General features: G+C 36.1%; 2 protein-coding genes and 1 pseudogene across 3 annotated transcripts; 2 read left to right on the forward strand and 1 right to left on the reverse strand.

Moving 5' to 3' along the window:
- The first annotated feature begins 1 nt into the window (after position 1).
- brat1 (BRCA1-associated ATM activator 1) lies at positions 2-9,328 on the forward strand. The gene is given in 14 exon segments (XM_051115194.1): positions 2-107; positions 340-518; positions 629-783; positions 2,252-2,399; positions 2,977-3,370; positions 4,539-4,658; positions 4,767-4,947; positions 5,228-5,308; positions 5,310-5,412; positions 5,785-5,858; positions 5,973-6,057; positions 7,626-7,724; positions 7,818-7,987; positions 8,527-9,328. Coding segments are annotated over 13 exon segments (2,484 nt in total). The 5' UTR covers positions 2-107; positions 340-388; the 3' UTR covers positions 9,271-9,328.
- Positions 9,329-10,019: 691 nt separating this feature from the next.
- On the reverse strand, positions 10,020-14,825 carry LOC127171974 (guanine nucleotide-binding protein subunit alpha-12). Of its 2 annotated transcripts, XM_051120976.1 has the most exons (5): positions 14,536-14,825; positions 12,446-12,655; positions 11,940-11,990; positions 10,810-10,822; positions 10,020-10,674 (listed from the first exon to the last, which is right to left on the reverse strand). In XM_051120976.1, exons 1-5 carry the CDS (start codon positions 14,782-14,784, stop codon positions 10,277-10,279), a joined length of 921 nt encoding a protein of 306 aa, XP_050976933.1. In that variant the 5' UTR covers positions 14,785-14,825; the 3' UTR covers positions 10,020-10,276. The 2 variants fall into 2 exon arrangements, with proteins under 2 accessions (XP_050976933.1, XP_050976925.1); XM_051120968.1 differs by having other exon boundaries at positions 10,020-10,822.
- Positions 14,826-23,258: 8,433 nt separating this feature from the next.
- LOC127166592 (carbohydrate sulfotransferase 12-like) lies at positions 23,259-24,130 on the forward strand (annotated as a pseudogene).
- The last annotated feature ends 458 nt before the right edge of the window (positions 24,131-24,588 follow it).

Raw genomic sequence — 24,588 nt, forward strand, 5'->3', positions numbered from 1 at the left:
AAGAACGTTAAAGTGCGTCGGATTTACGCATACACAGCTAGAAGCGTCTACGCTCAGGAAGTGGTTTTGTATGTCCTCTCCTGCACGCCGTACGGAGCGAATGTACAGTAAGTGCAGGCGACTTTGATATCAAGCTTTTTAAAATGTGATAAAAGGGTGTTTCCTCATTGTAGTTATGTTTAGAGTGTATATGTTTTTCAACTTGCTTTTAAGTGTCTTGTTGTACAGGACAGATGCGAATTCGTTTGACAAACGTTTGAATTGTTTCTCCATGCTTGCGTACTCTGTTGTGTCAAGGGAACTTTTAAATGTAATTATTGCTACTTCTACGTTAAACAGCCTTGTCCTGTTTGGAGATACTATGTGTTGGTGATCCAGGGACTTTGATATGATGGACAGCGACTGCTTGTCTTTGCTACCAGCGGTCTGCCTGGTTCTGGCCGACCCAAAGCAGTCTCCACCTGATGACACCTCTTTAGAGAAGCTCCTTGATTGGTTCAAAGAGCTGCACAGCCACAGTGAGTAACCTGGGATCAAATTGATTTTTTTGACCAGTTGAAAAGTTGTGATGTAGTGTAGTGCTTGTATATGTAGTGCATGTGTATGTAACTACTGTGTGTTTCTTCAGGTAATGGACAGGTGCTTTTGCAGCATCAGCCGTGTGTCTTGGAATTCATTTCCAGTATTTGTACATCTAAAACTACTGATCCCGCAATCCTGTCTTTCACTCTCAAACTGACCGGACTTCTGGCTGCCACAATGCAGGGCTTCCACCTGCTTGAGGTGAGACAGTTTCCACAATATTTTTACAGCATCAGTGGCAGAGTACTTGATTTCTCAAAGCAAAGAGGTTCTCAAAAGCCCTCTTAAAATTTGAGACAAGATCTGATACACACACACACACACACACACATATATATATATATATATATATATATATATATATATATATATAATGTATATATATGTATATGTATGTGTATATATGTATGTGTGTGTGTGTGTATATATATATATATATATATATATATATATATATATATATGTGTATATATATTTATATGTATATATATGTGTGTGTGTGTGTGTGTGTATATTTAAATCAATACTATTTATATACAATTTTGTTTTTTTTAGTTTATATTTATTATATTAAATTCATTATTTATTTATATTAAATTATTTTTAATCACAAATGGCAATTTCTACCCAATAAAATGTTATAGCTTGACATAACTAGAAAAAAAGTATGTATTATAAAAATGCCCATGTTTTTTTTTTTTTTTTTTTTTTTAGATTATATTAATTTACATGATTTTCCCACATCACACTTTTAGAGATCACATTTTTAAAATTCCCTCTAAATACAGTTTTTTTTTAAAAGGCTGTGGGAATCCAGGTTCTTTAAAACATACACTACCAGTCAAAAGTTTTTGAACAGTAACATTTTTAATGTTTTCTTTAAAAAAATCTCTTCTGCTCACCAAGCCATTTATTTGGTCTAAAGTACAACAAAAATAGTACAATTTTGAAATATTTTTACTATTTAAAATAACTTCTGTGATTCTGTTATTCCTGTGATTTCAAAGCTGAATTTTTAGCATCATTACTCAAGTCACATGATCCTTCAGAAATCATTCTAATATTCTGATTTGCTGTTAAAAAAATGTTATTATTATTATGTTGAATACAGCTAAGGTAGTATTTTTTTCAGGGTTATTTGATGAATAAAAAAGGTTCAGAAGAACAGCATTTATCTTTTTTTGTAACATTATAAATACCTTTATCATCACTTTTGATCAATTTAAGCATCCTTAAAAATGAAAAAAAAACATAAAAAATGTTTCTTGAACAGCAATTAGCACATTATAATAATTTCTGAAGGATCATGTGACACTGAAGACTGGAGTAATGATGCTGAAACTTTAGCTTTGATCACAGGAATAAATTACATTTTAAAATATATTCAAATAGAAAGCACTTATGTTAAATTAGAAAAATATTTCACAATATTAATATTATCATTATTATTTAAAAGATTTTTTTTTTTTCTATATTTAATTTCTGTTATATTTCAATCACTTTTGCCCTCATTGGAAGTTTGCTGAGAGCCTCCAGTGGGCTTTGGTCCCTTGGTTGAGAACTACTAGTCAAAAAAACACACAAACAAAAAAGTACTATGGTATATTTTGCAGTTTGCAATGTTTTCCATTAACATCCATTTTATGTGTTGTCTGTTTATGGAGATCAGAAGGGAGGTCTTGTGGTGTGTGTGTTTAAGCGTGAAGCCTGGTGTGTGTGTGATCTTTGGGAGGATGCCTCAGTTCGCAGTGGCTGGTTGCAGGGCCTGTTGAATATGCTGAATCACCAGCAAGCCTTGGACTTCATATGTGGAAATGGTGAGAACAGGCTCCAGAATTACTCAGATAGCATGGTGTGTAAAATTAGACTTTGGGAAGTAAATAGAACAGAGTTATGGCCCAGTAAGTGTATGAAAGTAAATGCAACTAAATATGTGGTTTGATTTAGTTTAATTTACATACTGTACTTAATTTAGATACTGTAGCAGATAAAGTGCAACAATTTTTGAACATAGTTAATAGAAATTAAGACATTTGAATTGCATTACATTTATCTGAAGTGACAGTGAACAACAAAAAAAAAACATCTGCACAACAGATGGATCAAAATTGGATCATGTGACACTAAAGAATGAAGTAATGCTAAAAATTTAGCTTTGCCATCACACAAATAAATTACATTGTAAAATATATTCAAATAGAAAATAGTTATATGAAACTGTAATAATAATAATTTACAATATCTATGTTTCTACTGTATTTCTGATCAAATAAATCATAACAACCCCAAACTTTTGAATAACAGTATGCATAAACATGCACACTTAGTTGCCTGTCAGCTGTTGTTTAGTTTAAGATGAAACAACGAAAATGTATTGTGCTGTTGTGTCCACAGGCCTCATCAAACTGATTCTCCAGCTGCAGAATGACAAGAGTCTGTTTGTTTCTTGTTTGGCTAATCAGCTTTTAGTGCATATCCTAAACTTCCTCACATCTTCAAACATGACCAACGTAAGTGATGCTGTGGGATCAAGTGAATCGTCTTTGAGGCCTGATTGGGTCTCTGTCTCCTCTGAGATTACGAATGCTGTGGTTGAGGCGTTGAGCTCAGAGGATCATCCGCAGGTCCTCCAGGGCTTACGGCTTCTGTCACTGGTTCTCTCTCAGTGTGGAGAGCCTATCAGAAGCACACTATGGAAAGATGTGCTAGAACCCTTGAAAGTCTTGGTCAACAGGCAGTCTGAGTCATTGACTCAGACTCTGATAACTGTTCTACAAGCTGCTGTGAGGTGAGTTGAATAGGACATGCATTTTATTTTAGACATCTATTAATTGGAGCTAAATTGTTTTAATTAGCAAAAGAAAAATAAAAAAAATAAAAAAAATTATAATGACATACAGTACCAGTGAAAGGTATGGAATAATGAAGTATTAAAAATACAGTAAAAACAGTAATATTGTGAAAAATTGTTAGAATTTATTTTTTACCTATTTTAAGATATTTTATAAAATTTCTGATTAATTTATTCTTGTGAATGCAAAGCTGAATTTTCACTGATTTTCTTTTCTTTTTTTTTTTTTTTTACTCCAGTCTTCAGTGTAACATGGTCCTTCAGAAATCATTTTAATATGCTGATAAGGTGCTCAATTAATAATAATGTTCTTGTTTAAAATGCAGTCTTTGCTGCTTAAAATTTTTGTGGAAATATTATTATTATTATTATTATTATTATTTAACTCATCTGAATAGCAGCAAATCAGCAAAACCGCTGCTGAAAATTCAGCTTTGCTATCACAGGAATAAATTTCAAATTTAAAATACATTTGAATAAAAACATTTAAATTTAGCAAATGAATTCAGCTTTGCAATCACAGGAATAAATTGCATTTTAAAATATATAAAAATAGAAAACTCTTAATTTAAATTGTGATCATATTTCACAATAACATAGTTTTTTTTCTGTATTTTTGATAAAATTGGTGAACATGAAAGATTTCAGAAGCATTAAAAAAAACATAATTATTCCAAACATTTGACCAAACGTGTATATTATAATTATTATGTAATAAAAATACAATTAAGTTTATTATGATTGATCTCGGATCAAAGTCCATGCAATTATTTTTTGGTAAATAGTTTTGTGATTATGAAACATGTACATTATCCATTACATATTTCAATAGATTACATTAATCCTGATTATTCTCGTTGTTGTAGTTAAAAAGTTGCTTTGTTTTTTCGATGTATTTTTGCACATTTATATTTTCATTTTATTTATGAATTATTTATAATCCAGTACAATATTAATATAGTTTATTTCAGATTAAAGGCTATACAACAATGTACATTTAATAATATGTACTCAATGTTATTCTCAGAGATGCTTTTGGAACTTTTGCTATTTAATTAAAACAATTAAGGCAAGTGTGCAAGGAAATGTTTATTGTCTGTTACAGGACGCCTCTGCTCAGCCAATCAGAGTATAAAGTGGAGGAGTTATTAGAAGCCATGTTGGGTGATGGAAACAGAAAGGAGTGTTTTCAGTGTGCGGCACTAATTGTAAAGCTGGAGAAATGGTGACTACCATAGAGTTTTATACATATACATATACATATACAAAATACACACACTCTGTTATGTGTTGTATTATTCACTCAAGTTTTCTCTCTCACTATATCTTTTAGTCCAGATGTTTTAAAGAGGAAGGCTACGAATATCATCTTGCTTCCCCTCCAGTGTGTGTCAACACAGCCTCAAGCAGAAAAGGAAATTAATGTAGTCCTGAAGGAACAGCTGTCCCAGAAAGCCTTGTGTATTTCCCTTCTCATGCAGAGTTTATCAAGCGTAGCTGAGCTGGCACACACAGTAAGTAGGCTTCTGCTTAGACTGTCGTTCCAGTAAAGACGTTCTTAGGGCCGGTTCACCCTGAACACATTTTTGTGTTCCATTGCGCTGGTTTTTAATAGTTTTTCTATGTAAATGTGCTGTAGACGGGTGGCTTTGACCATGCCGCTGCTTTTTCAGCATCTCACACTATTGTTTTTTTTTATTGTCCATGCTGATTTTGCTGTTAAGTCTGTGGCAATAGATTTAACTATGATAATGCGTGTACTAAACAATGAAATGTGTGCCATTCTTTTGTTAGAAATACCTCTTTGAAGACATTTCCATTCACTCAATCACCAGTTCTGTGGTGTTGCTTCTGAGGATATGTTCTGGGCATTGCCCCCTCCTCTTCGCAACATATTAAGGCCTTCACTCACCTGATTGGCTGCTGCAAAGTTCAGAGGTGTGGCCTGGATACATTAGGTGCCCTCAGCGTGTATGAAGGTGAGGCTGATATTGATATGTGTATGAGTAAGCCATATCATAAATACAAAAAATATGCTTATCAGTATACACAATATCTTTGCACAAATACATGAAATGAGTAGATACATGAAACCTGATTAAACAATACATATATGGATTTATTAGTTACATGGGAGATGATATATGCTAGTAGAAGAATACTTGGGTTCTAGATTTAAAAAAAATTATAACGGTGAATTGTGAACGTTTTTAGTTACTTGTTTGAAAAATAGTTTAAGAGGTTAAAAGTTTAGAGGTCAGTGACAGCCCTGGTTTTGGCATCGCTGTCCTTGAAAGTGATTGGTGTTGAATGGATTGGTGTTAATATCTGATTAATTTTTCTATGTCTAGAAAACATGGATTTAAGGAAGGACATATTCGGTGTCCTCTTGGACTATTTGCGGAGTTCAGATTCCCATGCCACAGTAAGTATTTGTGTACTGCATGTTACTAACATTAGCTGTTTCAGATTTTTTCCCTTGAAAGCTGATTGGTTGTTGAAACCCCTTATTTACTTTAAGCTTTCTGTGATTTCCAAGGTTATAAAGAAAACATTTCAGGCCATTAAGAGGTGGATTGTTGTGTGTTCGCCTTTCCCTGATCTCCTGCAGTTTGTCAGCCATGGTGAGGAGTTTGTCAGCCTAATTTTTAACAGAATTCCCATATTTTGATAAAAGAGACCTGCTGAAATGATCCCTGTTAAAAAATAATTAAACTATAATTACACTAAACAATTATATTGATTTCATTTTGAGAGGTCCTTTATCAGAGTCCACTCAAAAATGAAATAAATGTTCACTCTCATGCCATTTCAAACCTATATGTATGAAAGCCTGTTTCCACCACTGAATAAAAAATAAAAAGGGTAATTGCCACTTTATCTCACAATTCTGACATTTTTACTCCGAATTGTGAGATATAAACTTACAAGTGCGAGTTAAAAAGTCAGAATTAGGAGATATAAACTCACGGTTCTGACTTTTTTTTTCTCAGAACTGTGCGATACAACTCTCATTTGCAAGTCCAGTTTTTAGGGAAAAAAGACAAAAATGTTCTCAGAATTGCAAGTTTATATCACACAATTCTGACTTAATACTCACAATTGTGTGTTTAAAAAGTCAGAATTACAAGATATAAACTCACAATTCTGCCTTTTTTTCTCGCAAATGTGAATTTGTATCTCGCAATTCTTTTTTTTTTTTTTCTCAGAATTGTGTGATAAAACTCATTTGCAAATTATAAAGTCTTAATTTTGAGGGGGGAAAAAAAAAAGATGTTCTCAGAATTGCAAGTTTATATCTCACAATTCTGACTGAATACTCACAGTTGTGTTTTAAATAGTCAGAATTACGAGATCTAAACTCACAACTCAGATTTTTTTTTACTCACCAATGCAGTTGCTTTTTTTCTCAGAATTGTGTGATATAACTCATTTGTGAGTTATACAAATTTTGAGGGGGAAAAAAACTAATATGTTCTCAGAATTGCAAGTTCATATCTCACAATTCTGAGGGAAAAAAGTAAGAATTGCGAGTTTGTATAAGGCAGTTTTTGAGGAAAAAAAAAAAAAGTAAAAAAATTTGAGATAAAAAGTTGCAATTACCTTTTTATTTTTTATTCAGTGCTGGAAATTGGCTTTCATATTTATGACTTCTGTTAAACACAAGATATCTTGAAGAATGTTGGTAACCAAGCCACTTTGGCTTCCATTGACTTACATTGTATGGTCAAATATTTGATGGAAATTCAGTGGTAAATGAAACAGTTTGCTTACCAGCAAAAGTCAACCAGGTTTGAAACGACATAAATGAGGAAAACATTTTTGGGTGAACAATCCCTTTAAAAGAAATTAAAATGATCCTATTGTTTTGAAATGGTTTGATATCAAAATGCTGAAATTGTGAGCTATTGTGAATATTTTGTCAGTACACTGTAAAAAAAAAATTGTTGAGTCAACTTAAAAAAATTTGTTACCCGGCTGCCCTCAAATTTTAAGTTCAGTCAACTCAAAAAAGTTAAGTCAGCTTAAAATGTTGAGTTGTACTAAGTGACAACTTGGATATTTGAGTTGATTCAACTAAAACTTTAAAGGCATCTGGGTAACAAATTATTTTAAGTTGACTCAACAAATTGTGTTTTTTATTGTGTTTTACAGTGTAGATGGTCATGAATCTAACTTGTGTGTTTTGCAGATCTCTTTCCTGTATTGGAAAAACGGTTATGTGATTTGCGATGGGAAGTGAGAGACTCCACACTAGAGTTCATCACCCAGCTGACTGCTGCCCTCAATGGTACCACAACCATATTTATTTCTACACGCGCATCATTTAATGTATTGCTGCGCAGACTATTTTTGTGATCATTTTTATCCCTATTATTAACAGGTAACAGTGGTTTCACTGAAGCTCTCCACACCAGTGGTATGGTCTCGGTACTCCTCTCTTCACTGGCAGATGCAGAAGGCTATGTCAGAGCGAGTGCTGTGGCTGCTGTTGGAGAGGCAGTTACCGCTTCTTTCCATCAGACGGCGCTTGTGAGCAATAGCAACCTTCTGGTAAGACAATTACTCATTGCACATAATTTTGGCTTTTCAAATAAGATCTTTAGAATGGTCCTGCATTTTTGTAAAGTGTTAGGCTTTTTTATAATGGATGAATGTAGTTTATTTTGCTTCAAAATCTCAGCCACCATTCACTGCCATTAAAAAGCTTGGAAGAGTCATTACTTTTTTTTTAATATAACTCCAACTCTGTTTGTCTAAAAGAAGAAAGTCATATCTGGATTATATCTAGATATAATCATATCTAGGATGGCTTGAGGGTGAGAAAACCATGATTTTTGGGTAAACTATCACTTTAAACTACATAATTTATAAACAGTATGTTCTTCACTGAACAAGAATTCAAGTCTGACTGTTGCAACCCACCAGTTGACCAGATTTGAGTCTGATATACCTTTAAAATGAAAAGTTTGGAGCACCAGTGTCAACAGCTCCTTCCTGATCTTGTTCAAAGGCAAAATTGTAGCTTATTCCCTTGTAGCTTATTTTTCAGTCTAATCATGGGTTTTTTTTAATGTACCATTGAACTTCAGGAGGAGGCTTTGGTGCAGATGATGACCGTTCTCTCTGAGGACACAGAGGGCTTCCCTCGCAGAGCAGTGGTCAAAGCTTTCACATCATGGCTGAAAGGATCACACCCCGTAACAGCCCTGGACTCATCCCTGAGCTCTGTCCTATTACTGGGAGGCAACGATTTTGACTGGGAAGTGAAAATGCACACGCTGGAGCTAGCAGAAGTGTTGATGGAGAAGACACTGACCTGCTGTCCGTACGCAATCCAGAACTTCGGTTCCTCCAAAGAGAAGCACTTCATGCAAGCTTTGAGCAGACTGAAAGATTTTGGGCTGCTTGACTTGCTTTTGAACAGCTTGTTTGACTGCGACCGACCAGTGTGTGAGAAAGCCTGTGCGCTTTTGGTCAAACTCAGAACAATTACAGCTGAGACGGTCGATTTGGATCACAGCGCTTTTGTCTTGAATGTATGTGGGAACAGATGGGGGAATGAGGTGCAGAAAAGATACTTCAACAAACAACAGGCCAAAGCATCTGTGTGTGTCACGAATTTGGTTACAGGATCTGGTGAGGGAACGGACTGTGATCTATACTGCATCAAGGACATTGGTCTACCTAAGATACTGCAGATTCTAGACCTAGATGACATGCAGAGGATGTTGACGTTAAGTAGTGATCATGTTGTTAATTCACCTCGATCGCTAATGGAGGACATTCTTTCAGCAGCCCAGCAGAGTGAAGAGAATATAGTGGATTGCTATTGAGAACATACTGTGTAACAGACCTTTTTTACGGCCATTTAATAAAGGAAGTTGTACAGTCTCGAGTCCCATTTAATTTTTCTAACCTGAGTTTTCATCTGCTGGAATTTTTCAATTTTTCAACAAAACTTCCCAAGCTTTTTTGATATCAGATATAAGATATTTAAAATCTTTTCCTGCCACTGACAGAATTTTCCAGCTTTTCATGTTTTAAAGGAGAAGTTCCAGAATTTCTTTCAGAATGAAAATTTCCTGATAATTTTTTATACGTAACCTTTCTAACGTGATTACGTAATGCGTGAAGTCGTGAACATACATCGGAGAGCTAGTGAAAGATGAGAATTTGTTGTTATACAGTATTTATTTATTTTATTATTTTTTTAAAGAAAATCTCATTTTGTTAGATAAGACCCTTATCCCTCAACTAGGAAAAGCCCTTTGAAGCAGCATTGAAACTGCAATTTTGACTTTTAACCTGTTGGCCACCATTAAAGCCCATTATATGGAGAAAATTCCTGGTATGTTTTCCTCAAAAAACTTAGTTTCGTTGCGACTGAAGAAAGAAAGACAAAACATCTTGGATGACATGGGGGTGAGTAAATTACCAGGAAATTTTCATTCTGCAAGTGAACTTCTCCTTTAACGGTTATACGGTAGGGGGCACTATTACACATCTTCTGAAAGAGTACTGAATCCCAAAATCAAAACACAGGTGAAAAAAGAAACACAAACAATCACATATGTGATCATTTATTATCCATTACAAGTTACAGTGGTAATTTATGTCTTTAATTTTCATACACATAAAAAATATTTTAATGCAAAATATTTAGTATTTTCATACATACAAACCCTAAAGGTTTTATTTTGCTCTTCACTCTGTAACATGCAGCATATTCAAATGTATATGCAATTTGAAGTTATTTAGATTAATTGTGCAGCGCCAGTTGTTTATTCTGAGTGAGTTGTTAACTTTTCCTTAACTCACGAACCCCCATTTGGGAAACTCTTACAGCAATGAAATGTTTTTGAGGATCAAGCCCATTATTGTGTCTTTAACGCTCTCAAACATTTTCTGAAAATTCTCTGTGTCCACAGCAGTGGTCATGTGATAGAAAATCTGCCTGCTGTCATCCCATTTCCTCTTTTCAAAGCTTTGAACCAAGAATTCCTGCACATCCTCCAGCCTGTGGGGATCACCTTGGAACTCAGGAAAATGCTTCTGGATATCTGCAGTCTGTACTTTTTCTGCCAGCAGATCCATTTTGTTAAAGAAGAGTATGAAGGGGCAATTGCGAAAAAACCCATTCTTGCAAAAGCATTCAAAAGTATTCAACGTGCCCACCAGGTAGTTGTCCTCAAAGTCAGTTTGGTCATAATCACTGCATCCAATGATAAAGAAGAATACTGCAGAAGAAAGACATGAGACAGTTTTAAACAAATGACGACGCCAGGATTGGAATTCTGCTACCATGAATGGGGTATCGCGGAGCACACAATACTGCTGTCCAACTGTATGTGCATAAAGAATGTCCTGATTACATGGCAAGTAGTTCTGCAAGTACAAAAAGTGTGAGTCAGAGTCAATGAAAAAATAATGTTCAATCAGGTGCACAAAAGACCCTTTTCACAGAATGTGATAATGCAGAAAAAATGCAGAAAGCTTTGTTTTAATTTGTTTTTAATGTAATGTACATATATATTTATAATATTTTCATTTTAACAATAGTATTATTAAAAAAAAGTAGTAAACTGCTTCAAGGGAGCTTCCTAATACAACAGCAACAGCCAGGTGAGCAGCCATATTACTAAAGGTAGAGGTGAATAGGATCCAAATTTAGTTTTATTAAGATAAACAATAATCCAAACACAAGAAACAAAAACCAAGAACCACAGAGCTGAACTCTGAAAGAGCGGTTCTCAGTGCCGCCACGCACTTCTTCAGCGAAATAAAGGTTTGTATATATTTTATTTCATTTCTAACGTCTTTTCTGTGCCGTAAATTGTCTTATTTTACGCTACGCAACATACAAGAACAATTGTCAGTCTGCTGCGTCACATGATGGAAACGCCTCTTGCCTTGCATAACATAAACTGATTTTATTCGGTATAATACTGAATTTTAATTTCATTTCATGTTAAAATATGTCCTCTAATCTTAGTACTATTTTGTTTATGGTTAGGTTATGGAGTCAGTCTGGGCATCTTTCAACTACGAATGAAACACGAGGTGAGGTTTGTAGTTCCCCTGCCGAACAACGGCACATCACCGGATTTCGGCGACACACCGACATGAGAATTAGCACTTTTTCGGTGAAAAAGGATTACAGAGAACAGTTGAATGTTGCCTCTAATTCTGAGAGTGATTTTATATAGTTTTTATATACAATGTAGTAATTTTAATACTATAGTTGAAAAAACAACCCAGCATGTAGGGTAAAAACATTTAACCCAGAACAACCCAGTATATGTTCTGTCTAATATTTACACAGTGCTGGGTTGCCAAACAACCCAAGTTAGGTTATTTTTAGCCCAGCATTTTTTAGAGTGTGTCGTTTACTTCTATTGTCCAAACTCAGAGCTGTGAAAAAGGTCTATATATGACCATAAAAATAGATGTTACTTAAGCCAAATGTGTGCTAGCATTTCACATCAATTCAGCAACTACTTACCAGCTGGCCAATACGATGGATGTTGTCACAGAAGTACTTTACTGATTCATACTGCAATAAAAACCGAACAGATTAGTGCATATTCGCTCACATACACTCATTGGCACAGTATGGTGAGTTCTAATTGTGAAGTGACAACTAAATACTACAAAATTACTCTTATCATTTGTTCTAAATCATCATAATGTTCTAAACCTGTATGTTTCCTTTCTTTTATTGAGCACATAAAATTGACAATAGGCAGAATACTGACTTTGTTGTTTTACAACAAACGTATATACAGTACTGAAAGCAGCATATAAGAAGTTAATATAAAGGGCTATTTGTGTGGAGAATGGAGCAGAATGGAAGTCACTATTTACTGAAAATCCTGCCATCTGTTGTAGCTCCCAAATCTCAACGATTTTTGGAGCCTGATCACTGTATGCTTTGGTTGTATGTAAAAGAGCAGCGTGAATGTTAAAGATAGTTGTGTATACGGTAGATATACTCAGTAAAACACATACAAACTTAAAGTTGCTCCTCCTTCGATGAGCTTCCTGAATCCCAGAATCCTTCCAGAGAGAATCAATAGCTTCAACATAAGGCTGAAATGTACAGGGCTCCAACTTCATACACCAGTCATGAGAACTACATAACATTTCATGCCTCTCATTGGCTGAGTTTTGCAAAGGAATGCCCAACTTATTTCTTTCTTCAACCAACACTCTCATACCCTATGAAACAAAAAAAGAGAGAAATGTAATAATAAATAAATAAATAAATAAATAAATAATCATTGATTGTCTCAGATGGAAATGTCTACCAGCTGAGATGGAAGTTGCTTTATTAATGCATTTGTGTTTTAAATAAATAAAATCTCCTTCAAAGCACCCCCAAAATGTACAGAATAAATCAGTGAATAAATATGATTTCAAATAAAAGTACAACATGATTCTACCTCTACTTGACATGATATATACATACATACATACATACATACATACAGTTGCAATCAAAATTATTCAACCCCAATTATTCAACCTGCAAGCCATTTTGCTACATAAAACAAAATTTTGTGCAAACAATTCAACAAAGGCATCAGTACACTATAAGAAAAAGTTTATTAATACACATTGTAAATACAATCTTTTATTCTTTAAAACCACCAATAAACACTGCTTGGCTCATTCCTCGGCTGAAAAAAGACTTTAAATCACTGGTAATCTTTGGTATTCACATTTCCACTGTTTTCTTCAAATATTTTCAATGATAATTAAATCTGGAGACTGAACAGGCCACTCAAGAACATTCTATGACTGATCCCTGAACCAAGGATAAGTAGATTTGGATGTATACTTTGGGATGATTGTCCTACAGGAAAGTCCATTGATCATTAGGTCAGTCTTTGCACCAAAGGCATCACAATTCTTGCCAAAATAGCCTGATACTTCAAAGAACTCATGATATGCTTCATTGCTTCATACAGCCATGTTTTCACCTTCCTGCTACAGTAAGACAACCCCATAACAGACCTGGTCAAACTCCATGTTTGACGATAGAGATTGTGATCTTCTGCTTATGAGCTTTTCTTTCTTTCTTTCTTTCTTTCTTTCTTTCTTTCATTCTTTCTTTCTTTTTCTGATCCATAGGCCAGCTGTGTCTTAAAATAGCAATGTTGAATAGGGGTTGAATAATTGTGACATTGCAGTATTACAAAAAAAAAAAAAAAAAAAAAAACAGTAGATGCAATTTTTATAAAGTCTTGGATCTTCAGAAAAGCTTGTATTTGTAAAGTACTGCAATCTCTGGGGGGGGTGAATAATTTCGATTGCAACTGTGTGTATGTGTGTGTGTGTGCGTATATATATATATATATATATATATAGAGAGAGAGAGAGAGAGAGAGAGAGAGATTGTATAATATATAATACAACAATACATATTTTATGCTGCTGGAGATATGTGGTACTTTACATATTTACTGCAAAATTACTCAACTACATCATTAGCTTTCATAATTATGTTTTTATATAAAACGATCACTGAAATGATGATCATATTTAAAAATTCAAATCTGAATATTGAGCTGATTGAACTTGTAGGAATTACAATTTTAGACAAAGAGACTCACTATCAGATTCTGTTCCCCCAATGTTTCTTATACAGGGAGTTTCTAACATTTATCAGACTGATGATGGTGAAGCAGGACTGGAGTTGGGAAACACTGAGATAGATAGATAGATAGATAGATAGATAGATAGATAGATAGACAGATAGATAGATAATTTTTATTTATATTTATTTCAATGTCAGAATAAAAAATGAGAATAAATCATGCCAGTTAACTACTTTAAACTGAAATTGAGAAGTACACACGGAAAGAAGCGACAAGAAAACTATATACCTAAATATATAGTAAATATTATATGATGATAAAAAAGGATGAGCGGAAACAGTGAAACGCATGCTCTGTACGCTGGTTGCGTAGCGGTAACGCTAAACTAATGGGGAGCAGATTTCGACACAACACGGAAACAATTTTTGATAGACTTTGGAATCTAATTCCACGTAAAGCACCTTTAAATGTTTTATTTGTTCTCTTGCTAAAACTCACCTTCATAATATTGTCATAAATTGCTTCTCTGAATTCAAGCACTTCTCTTTGGTTGTACTCTGCTCCGTTAATGAGGCGCATTTGTTTGAAGAAGGTTGTTTTTCCGCTTTTATTAAACCCTGCCATGAGGATAACCACAGGTATTTGGCGATCTCGTTTTAGCATGGCATCAATCTCACGGCTTCTCCGCCGCGCATCTGATCTGTCCGGCAAAAAGCACTGACTCAGACCGCGTAACGCTGTAGACATGTTCCCGCAACTTTCAGTTTACTCGCAACAAGAAGGACGCACAATACTGCTCACTGACGTGCGCAGTGACTGGGGGGTCAGTGATGTTCAGACACAGATTCGACTCCTCCCTTTTATTCGTGCGTTGCTCTGTGCTTCAGCCTGAACGAAAACAAAGTTTACAAAACGAAGTTAAAAAAAAAAAAAAAAAAAAAAAAAAACTAAGGTGCAATTGATTTATTTATGCAAGAGAAATCGAACAGATTTACACCACCTTCTTTTGCCCTGGTGTGCGTTTCCCAAAAGCATCGTTAGCAAACTATGGTTGCAAGCCCTGGTGAAAAAAACAGCATATGCTGGTTAGGTAGGTTTTGATGCTGGTTTAAGCTGGTCCTTTGCTGGTTTATGCTGGTCCTTAGCTGGTTTATGCTGGTCCTTTGCTGGTTCATGCTGGTCCTTGAGCAGCAACATGACCAGCATAAACCAGCAAAGGACCAGCTTAAACCAGCATCAAACCTACCTAACCAGCATTCCAGCATCAAAACATACCTACCAGCATATGCTGGTTTTTTCACCAGGGAGTTCTGTCGTTACCAACATAATTCAACGATTCGGTGTTTCCCGAAACCACAGTTCAAACGAACATTCGAAAACAGGGTCACAAACATGTGGCTTGAACTACAGCTCTCGACCTGTGGTTAGAAGCATAATTGTTAGGAAGACGTATGGGCTCATTAAATATGATGTAAGAGGGAACCTGCGATGAATAAAACATCAAATAAAGCGAAATGACATGGAACAAAAAATAGTAAATTAGTCATCAGGTGCCATGTTTAATATAGCTGCATTTTAGAGATTTCTAATAAGTTAAATAGCGTAAGATATTACTTAGTGACGCCATTAACAATGGCCCTACATTGTTGAACTAATGTGGTTCAAACAACGGAGAGGCGACCGTGTTCAGGAAACAGTCGTGACTAGTTTGTTTCCACAACAATGCATGGTACTATGGAGGTTAATCAGCGAGGTACGTCGTTGTACAGGAAAAGCACCCTAGAACAGCAATTTTTAACACCACTTACTACCTTAAAATGTAACAATAAGCAAATAGGCCTAAATAATATTTATGCTTAAAAAAAAGGTTGGCTTTTAGTAGCTCTTCACCACAGAACAGTGGTTCTCAATACTGGTCCTAGGAGTCCACTGCTCTGCATATTTTGCATGTCTCCCATATTTAACACACCTGATTGAGATCATCAACTCATTAGGAGAGAGATCCATGAACTGAACTAATGAGCTGATGATCTCAATCAGGTGTGTTAAATAAGGGAGACATGCAAAATGTGCAGAGCAGTGGACCCCCAGGACCAGGATTAAGAACCACTGCCATAGAATGATTTGCCGGTGTTCTGTCGATTCATGCTACCCATCAAAATATGCTGCTAACAGGTTCTGCACATGCGCAGACCCACAACGTTGATCTGTGTTGGCACGCCCATAAATCTATGCATCCTTGCTGTTGAGTCTTCGGTTGACGGTCAGCGATATCTATAATCTGACCCACTAAAGACTGTCCGATTAGAGACTAAACAAGGATGCACTTGGGTCACGTGAATAATCATAGACTGTAAAAAACATGGACGTAGTGTCCGGGATTTCACTCGTAGGTTTCTGAAGAGCATTTTTGAAACCTAAAGTGGGCAGAGCTGATCGCCGCCATCTTGGCAGCGTGTCACCGCATGTCACTCCCGGATAATCGAAAATGGGCAAAAAGGCGAGACATGGGTGAAGCTGAGGTGCCTGGTTGCTAAAACCACGCCAGCGTAACTTGACAGTAGTGACAGCAGTGCTGCCATGAGAAAAGCCAAGGACAAACCAAGGCAGAACACAGTATAACATCAGTTACCACTCTTTGACTTTGTTTTGGAATGCTCAAATTGAGTTACAGTGCTCTGCATTTGTTTAGCCGTTCAGCAATATTACTGCGCTGCCCTGGAGTTATACGATAGTCTGCCTTTGCTTTACCGTCCAGTCTGCCGAGTTTAAATTACAGTGTAGCCTAACTTGTGCACTTTCATACATCGTCTGCACTTTATTAGACAAACAAATGAGACAGATCACGATTTAACAAATAGTCAGTTTTAGTAATAGAGTAATAGGCATCTTTCGAATCTGTAAAGACTCTACGTTTATTTGTGTGCACTCAGAAAAACAAAGAAACATTGCGCTTTTGTAAACTAATTAAATCAACCAAGACCCTAACTCCACTATAATTAAACTGTAATTAGTGCATATTAGCCTTAAGCTATTCACATAGTTATGCCGTCAGCAGAATCCAATCAAACCTGAATGCAAACAGAAGCGGGAACGGATAGGGACACGCCAGGGAGAGGAGGACCCAGAATCCACAAGACACATCACCACCCGTCAAAATAATTAAGGGTCCTTAAATAGACTGTGTTCCCCTCATTAGTCTAATAACCACAACCCAACCAGGCCAACAAATAAAAGTCACTTATCCTGCCCCACCAACAAAATAAACAGGCCAAAACCAGGTGCTGCAATGCCTTATAAGGCGTAAATTATATCATACACCAAATCATACACATCTTATATCATATGTTACATAAATACCTAAAATCAGTCTAGATATCAAGCCAGACCACTCTGCATATTTGAAATATCCTTTAAATAAGTGTCATTGTCCGTCCTTAACTGTGATACCAATTCTCGCAACTCCCTGCATCTCATCCTCCATACTTGCCCAGTTGACTACGCCAAAATGTGGCAGAATTAAATCCCAAAGGACAATAACTTGCAAATTAATTTGATCCGACTACACCACCCTGGTGGGGCGCCAGGAAAATACTCCCAATAAAGACACACAGGTAAGTTTTACCAGTTTAGGCCAAGGAATCAGAAATCAAGTGAGATGTGGGTACCAATACAAAATATATATTTTATTATTAAAAAGGTCAACAATAAAATACTCTCTCCTATGAAATGCACAAACAATAAACAATAATTATTTTATAAGAACGCTTCTCTGGGGCCAGGCCTAGCAGGAACAAGGCAGGCCAGCTGCAGCTCAGGAAGTCATCCAAAACCCACCCAAATCACACCAAATCAAACACCATGCATCCACTGCAAAGAAGTTGTGTTGGCACACCCACACTCTGTAAAGCACACACCCCGAACGAACACAGCTAGCCTCCCCTGTTCTGCACCGCGCCCGGCTCCTGATGACAAAGAAAACAAGCAATACACACAAACACACCAAAGATAACAAATGAAGTTTACACAATCCACACTAAATAATTATAAGAAAAAAAAAAACAAAGCAGAGAGTTTTGCAGGCTCAATGGTATATAGAACACTCAGGTCTTCTCACAGCCATGTATGCAACAGAGCCGATACCAGTGCCTAAATGCACCGAATTAACAAAGCCAGAAATTAAATGAACAACAGAAACACCTAGAGCATCACAATAAAATGCACAGCACAAAAAAAGAGGACAGTCCAATACAAAAATAAATAAATAAATAGAAACAAAAACTATACTTGAAAACAATCAAAATAAAAATGGCAAAGTCCTAACAGGCACAAAGATCGTAGCTACCAGCCCGAGTCGAAAGCGAAGAAGCCTCAATGCCCATAAGCAAAATTGCAGCAGCGTCACATGTAGCGTTGTCAACTAGGAATAAGGCTTAGGAATTGCAATGTTCCATCTCACTCCTAATACAAAAAGAATAAAAGCATTAAACTAAATCTATTGACCCCAAAATGAGAAAGATAAAGAGGCATACTAACTTGGGTTTGACAAACACCACACGTGAAGCTTTATGGTTACTCACAACAGATGCCGCAGCTCAATCTACCAGCCGGAATTCTCACCCTTCTAACAGCGCCTTAACTATAAACAATACACTAAATATATTTACCGCAAAAGTGATAGAGAGATTTATTGTGGATACTGACTAGAGGCTGACATTTTTTTGGGAATCCCACGCAAGTTCGTTCGACAGATCATTAACGGCTGGTCTATGTGGTAATACAGTACATCAGGCAGGACATCAAAATGCTCATCAACCTCAGATATGGCTTTTCTTTGAAAAATGTATATAGTAGCAACTTTACATGGCCGCTTGTAAGGATCCATCCACCAGTCCAGTGGCCTGGTTGAAGGTTTAATGCATGTTTGGTCTTTTCACAGCACTTCTGTAAATTTCACTTAATTTATCAGGATTTAGGGCTGCACGATAAATCGCATGCGATTGTCAGGCGCGTTTAGTCAGTAAAGCCGGTACTTTGATTAGTAGTAAATCTCCATCATCAGCAATTAATACACAGAGCAGTAAATCACTGACAAGCTACGCAAAATCACGCTCATAACTGCAGATGAATCGCATTCGATTATGAGCGCGATAACTTTTTGCCAGCCGTCTACTGCTCGCTTTTTACAAAAGGTGTAGTTTGCTTAGTCTTCTCCCGTACAGCTTGCTAACATCATTGATAGATAGAAATTAGGAGGTCTCAGATGATGTGCCTACTGCTCCATTCAGTCATGAGCCTTCAGTTTGCTCTATCCTAGATTTGAGGTAGCATCAGCCTCCACATGCTCCACGTGATACACAGCAGCATGTGAGAGACTTGGATGCAAAGCTCCAGAGACTCTCACACACAGTGTGGGGGCTCTTCTGCATACAGAATCCCAAAGTAGTGTTTTGTCACTTCGCTTGTATGCCCACACCAGAACAAACAAATCTTCCAATCAGTTGTAAAAACATAAAGACCTTTTGGTTTGTCAGGAGATCTCGCAACCCAGGGCCACACCTGGCTGGAGATTCTCACCCAACCCTAAGGGAAAAACACACCCCTATAAAAGCAAAACACAATTCTACAAAAGTTTTCAATCTTCCTCATAATATAAGTGATTGCTGTGAAATTGAGACCATTTTACCAATCGCACAAAGACCTTTAGAATGATACCAAACATGAAAGGATTGCAATTGTGTCTCTCTGTTGTGCTGTGGGCTGTGATATCAGCAATAGCAATGGATTATTTACCAAGAGATGCGGATGTATGGGTTCATTTTGATTAAATATTTCACATAAGCATAGATGCGTTTTTACATTTTAGTATTTTACTTTAGTGAGTTTACGAAGAAACTTGCAAAATGTTAATTTCACGTGCGAGACTGCTGATTTGCCAGAAGATTTTTGTTATGCTCCACCTAAAGCTTATAAATCATCGAGATGTTTTTGATCTGTGACAAGTCACTATTCTCTGCATTAGCGCTGTTTTGAACTTACTGTTTGAATGCTTTCGCTTACTGGATCCTTGGACTTTCCAGGGGTTTAGCAGTTTAAAATTATGTGATCACAACAACCTGATTCTTTTCATTTTTAAGGTATTGCTTTAGTTAGCCTATAATGTACTAATTCGAAAGCCCGGTCTCGTGAAAATGCGTATCAATAGCACGATTTTCTGTTTCTATTTGGCGTGCTATTCATACGCTGAAATTGACTTTGGTGTGTGCATATGATATGCATGTGTTTGACGTGCATAATACGCAGTTTTCGCGTGCGTATTATACGCATCTACCCCACACCCCTAATCCTACCCATTGTGTATCATACACCAAATCATTTGAAGTCAATTTCTGCGTATAAATAGTGGCCTACACCAAATACGCACTTTCGTGAGATCGGGTGACAACCGAGGTAGGCACCTGAGGTAGACCAACTCCGGTTGCATTCATTCACATGAATTGTCGAGATGAGGTGACCCCTTCTGATAGTGTGATTTATATAGTGTCATTTCTAATCACCGAGACACTGACGCTTTGGCTGAGTACTGGCAATTTATCAGAAGTACAGATGTTTAATTTCAAAACTTTGCCATTTACCAATGTGTTTTTCAAAATACATTTTACTATTTTTACGTACTAACCATTATTTATTAAATGTTACAGTCCAAGTGTATATAAATGCCTCATTCATTTAAGTAAATGCATGGGTAATTTTGCAAAATGTGTTAAATATTTTATCTACACTTAAAACTGCTGTTTTTTTTTTTGCTGTAATTACATGCTTTTGTAGATAAATTGTTGTGTAAATAAATGTTACTCATGCCAGCTTGATCAACTTGAGTTCTTTAATGGACTTTAAAATAGCTTTCATAATGATGAGATGTTTACAGATTTGTTAAGTCATGTTATTTATGTATTCTAATCTATATAATTAAAATGAAAGTAAACGTTTTGGCTAGGTAACGTTATCAATTTTAAATAAAATACTAATGAACTCATTCATTAATGAACAGCCTAAGTCTGACGTGCTGCGCAAGGGGCCGGTTCCGGTTTGGATGGATGCGGCAGTGTCGGTAAGTTACGGCTGTCTCAGATTGATTTGGTCCAGAATCTGGCACTGAGTACACAGACATCCAGGCTGGGTGCGGCAGATGGGCAAGTCTCTGGTAGGTGAGAATTCCTGAAACTGGCCAGAGTGTAGGGATTGTGTCTAGACTTTAGTGGAGTCAGCAGTTCGCTTGACAGTAAATAAGGATCTAATCCTAATGTATCTATTTAAAAAAAAAAAAAGGGTTTTCGTTAGGTAGGTGAATTGTTATTTTGGTTTCCGATCACCAACGAGAGGCTACGCAAGGTCCTAAAGATGGCAGCCGTGACAAAAAAAGTCATGTGACTGAAACCCATGAATACTTGAAAAATATATCTATAGAGAGTGAAATGTCTACTTTCAAATGATCTAATTCAAATAGGAAATGTGTTTGCATAGATGATTTACATGAAATTTAATGCGTGTGCAATGCACACTATGCATCTGCTTAAACTGGCTTTCAGTTCAATAATAAAAAAAAAAATACATTTTTTGTTTTTTTCAACTAATGTGGGCATACTGTGATCTGTACTGCATTTTTACTATAACTGATAGATTCCGCCGAAAAAAAAAACACAATATAAGGGAGTGTGAGGGAATGGGAGTCATTCTTCCGGGATTGGGACAGGATGGGATTTTCTCCCAGTTTTTTTCGTGGGATTGGGATGGGATGGGAGAGGTTTGAAAATCCACTATCGTGTCACCCTCTAATACCGACATAACTGAAAACGCATTCCGACACGAACATTCCACCCGCCACCCTCCACTATAATTAAACTGTAAATAGTGCATATTAGCCTTAAGCTATTCACATAGTTATGCTGTCAGCAAAATCCAATCAAACCTAAATGCAAACAGGAACAGAAAGGGTCACGCCAGGGAGAAGAGGACCCAGAATCCACAAGACACGTCACCACTAGTGTTGCACGATATACCGGTACTTAAAAAGTATTGCGATACCCTGCTTTTAAAAACAGTATGATTCCACATTTTACTAGTACCGGTACTTCTGCATGTCTGTGACCCTAAAGGTCTTCACAGCAACCCGTCAAAATAAAAGTTCGGTTTAACCTGACAGTCAGAAATATATTAATATATTACTTAATGTAAAGATAGTACTATTTTTAATAATCAAAATATTATTAAAAACAATGTTTAAGGAATATTTACCAGAAAAAAAAAGAAAAAAAATCTACCAGAATTTATTTACCAGACAATTGTAAATACACAACAGTATTTCTGAAAAAAATAAATAAATAAATATCCTATAATAAATTAATTCTTTAAAAAATCTAATAATCCTTTATAAATTCATGAGACATGCTTTTGATTATTAAAATGTAATGCAACGATTTAAATAGATTCCAGAAAATTAATGGAAAAAAAAAATAATCAAAATATTATTAAAACAATGTTTAACGAATATTTACCAGGAAAAAATATCTACCAGAATTTATTTACCAGACAATTGTAAATACACAGCACAGTATTTCTGGAAAAAAAAAAACAAAACAAAACAAAAAAACATATATATCCTATAATAAATTAATTCTTTATAAAATCTGATTATCCTTCATTCATTAGACATGCTTTTGATTATTAAAATGTAATGTAACGATTTAAATAGATTCCAGAAAATTAATGGAAAAAAGAGATTCACAAACAAAACTGAATTTGAGAAAAATAATAAAACATATTTCATAGGGCCTTAAAAACATGCAATTAAAAAACAGTAATAATAAACTGCTGTTAAATTCTGCAAGTTTCATGATTTGTTTAATGAATTGTTTAATGTAGGCTATGCTATGTAAATTAAGCCTTTAGGAGAACGCGTGGGGGGAGTCGTTTACTCTGGGTTTCAGAAGTCAACCATCAGATCTGTTTAATAATATTATAATTTTAGATCTAGAAAAGCAAGTAAGGCTCATCCAACCGCAATCCAGCAGGCTCATAATCAATATAATTAAAAAAAATGTAGTCTGTCAAGGCAGAGTATTTATGCTACCTTCACACAGTGTGTGAGTTTAGAGTGTTAAGGAGTCCTGCACTTCTAACAAAAGATATAAATCAAGAGTCTTCATATGGAACTTTGTGAAATGTACAATACGGTGGGCAATAAAGTGGGTAATATCAGCCTGAATTTTAAAGAGAAATCAATCACATTTGACCAGATTCCAAACAATGCCCTTAACCATCTCATTGTGGATGATCGCCATGGTGTTATTTACTGTTTTATGCCGAAGGTAGCATGCAACCAACTGGAGTCATGATTGTGCTCAGCAAGAACCTGAAGGCACCTGATGGAGCGCCGTATCTGGATCCTCTTGACATACCATTAAGGATGATCCATAATTCTACGTCGCATAAGACGTTAAACAAGCTTTGGATGTGTTTTGGACGGTACTTGCGTCCTTTGATGCATCACAAACTGAAGAATTACACAAAGTTCCTTTTTGTACAGGATCCTTTTGTACGACTTATTTCTGCTTTTCGAGACAAGTTTGTTAAGCCAGATGAGTATTTCTACAACATGTATGGCTCTGTAATGCTTCGCCGTTATGCTAATATTTCAAACCCCCCTTACTTCGTTAAAGAGGCCTTTGCTAAAGGTATTAGATTGTCCTTTACTCACTTTATTAAGTACCTGTTAGATCCACGGACTGAAGAGGTGACGCCATTCAATGAGCACTGGCAGCAGATGTACAGACTCTGCCATCCATGCCAAATTGAGTATGACTTTATTGGGAAACTGGAAACTCTTCATGAGGATACAGAACATTTGTTGAAGATTCTTGGGCTGGATAATTACATCCACTTTCCCCCAGGGTAAGAGAAGACAGCTTTAGATTGGGAGCAAGAATGGTTTGCAAACATTTCAGTAGCTGACAGGAGAAAACTGTACCGTCTTTATGAAACAGACTTTTGATTATTTGAATACGACAAACCTGAGATACTTCTGGATGAGTGATTACATATTACTGTTTAAAAAAAATCAGTATCAGTGATCGCTCTTTCTGCTTTTGCGTTACTTCAGGGGTGCAGATGGCACTAGGGACGGGGGGAACATGACCCCCAGATTCATAGTGACCCGATCCGTCCCCCTCACTGTTCCTACGAAAGGTGACAAACATTGGTAAAACTGAGGATTAATCAGGGTTTCTGCTATGTACATAATTAGCCTAAGTAGTGGCGGGCTGGCAGCCGCTCCTTAATTATTGCCGCCACTGCTTCAGAATCAGACGCAGGCTGACCAGGGCTCTAGAGTCATTCTTTCCACAGATCGATTCATTTGCGATTAACTTTCTCAGTTGGCTGCAGGAGCACATAAATTGGTCGTTTTTTTGGCTACAACTTTAATCACTGCATGCGGATTAACTTTTATCATAGTTTATAGTTATATGGTTAACGAATGTGGTTAACCCTGCT

Source organism: Labeo rohita, chromosome 1 (genome assembly GCF_022985175.1).
Source record: "Labeo rohita strain BAU-BD-2019 chromosome 1, IGBB_LRoh.1.0, whole genome shotgun sequence".
In the NCBI taxonomy this organism is placed as follows: domain Eukaryota; kingdom Metazoa; phylum Chordata; class Actinopteri; order Cypriniformes; family Cyprinidae; genus Labeo; species Labeo rohita.

Coding starts and splice junctions, on each gene's coding strand:
- LOC127171974 (XM_051120968.1), bottom strand. CDS start 14,784: ATGTCTACAGCGTTACGCGGTCTGAGTCAGTGCTTTTTGCCGGACAGA. Junction 12,656..14,535: donor TTTATGACAATATTATGAAG/GTGAGTTTTAGC, acceptor TTTGTTTCATAG/GGTATGAGAGTGTTGGTTGA. Junction 10,823..11,939: donor TCCATCGTATTGGCCAGCTG/GTAAGTAGTTGC, acceptor TTGTACTTGCAG/AACTACTTGCCATGTAATCA.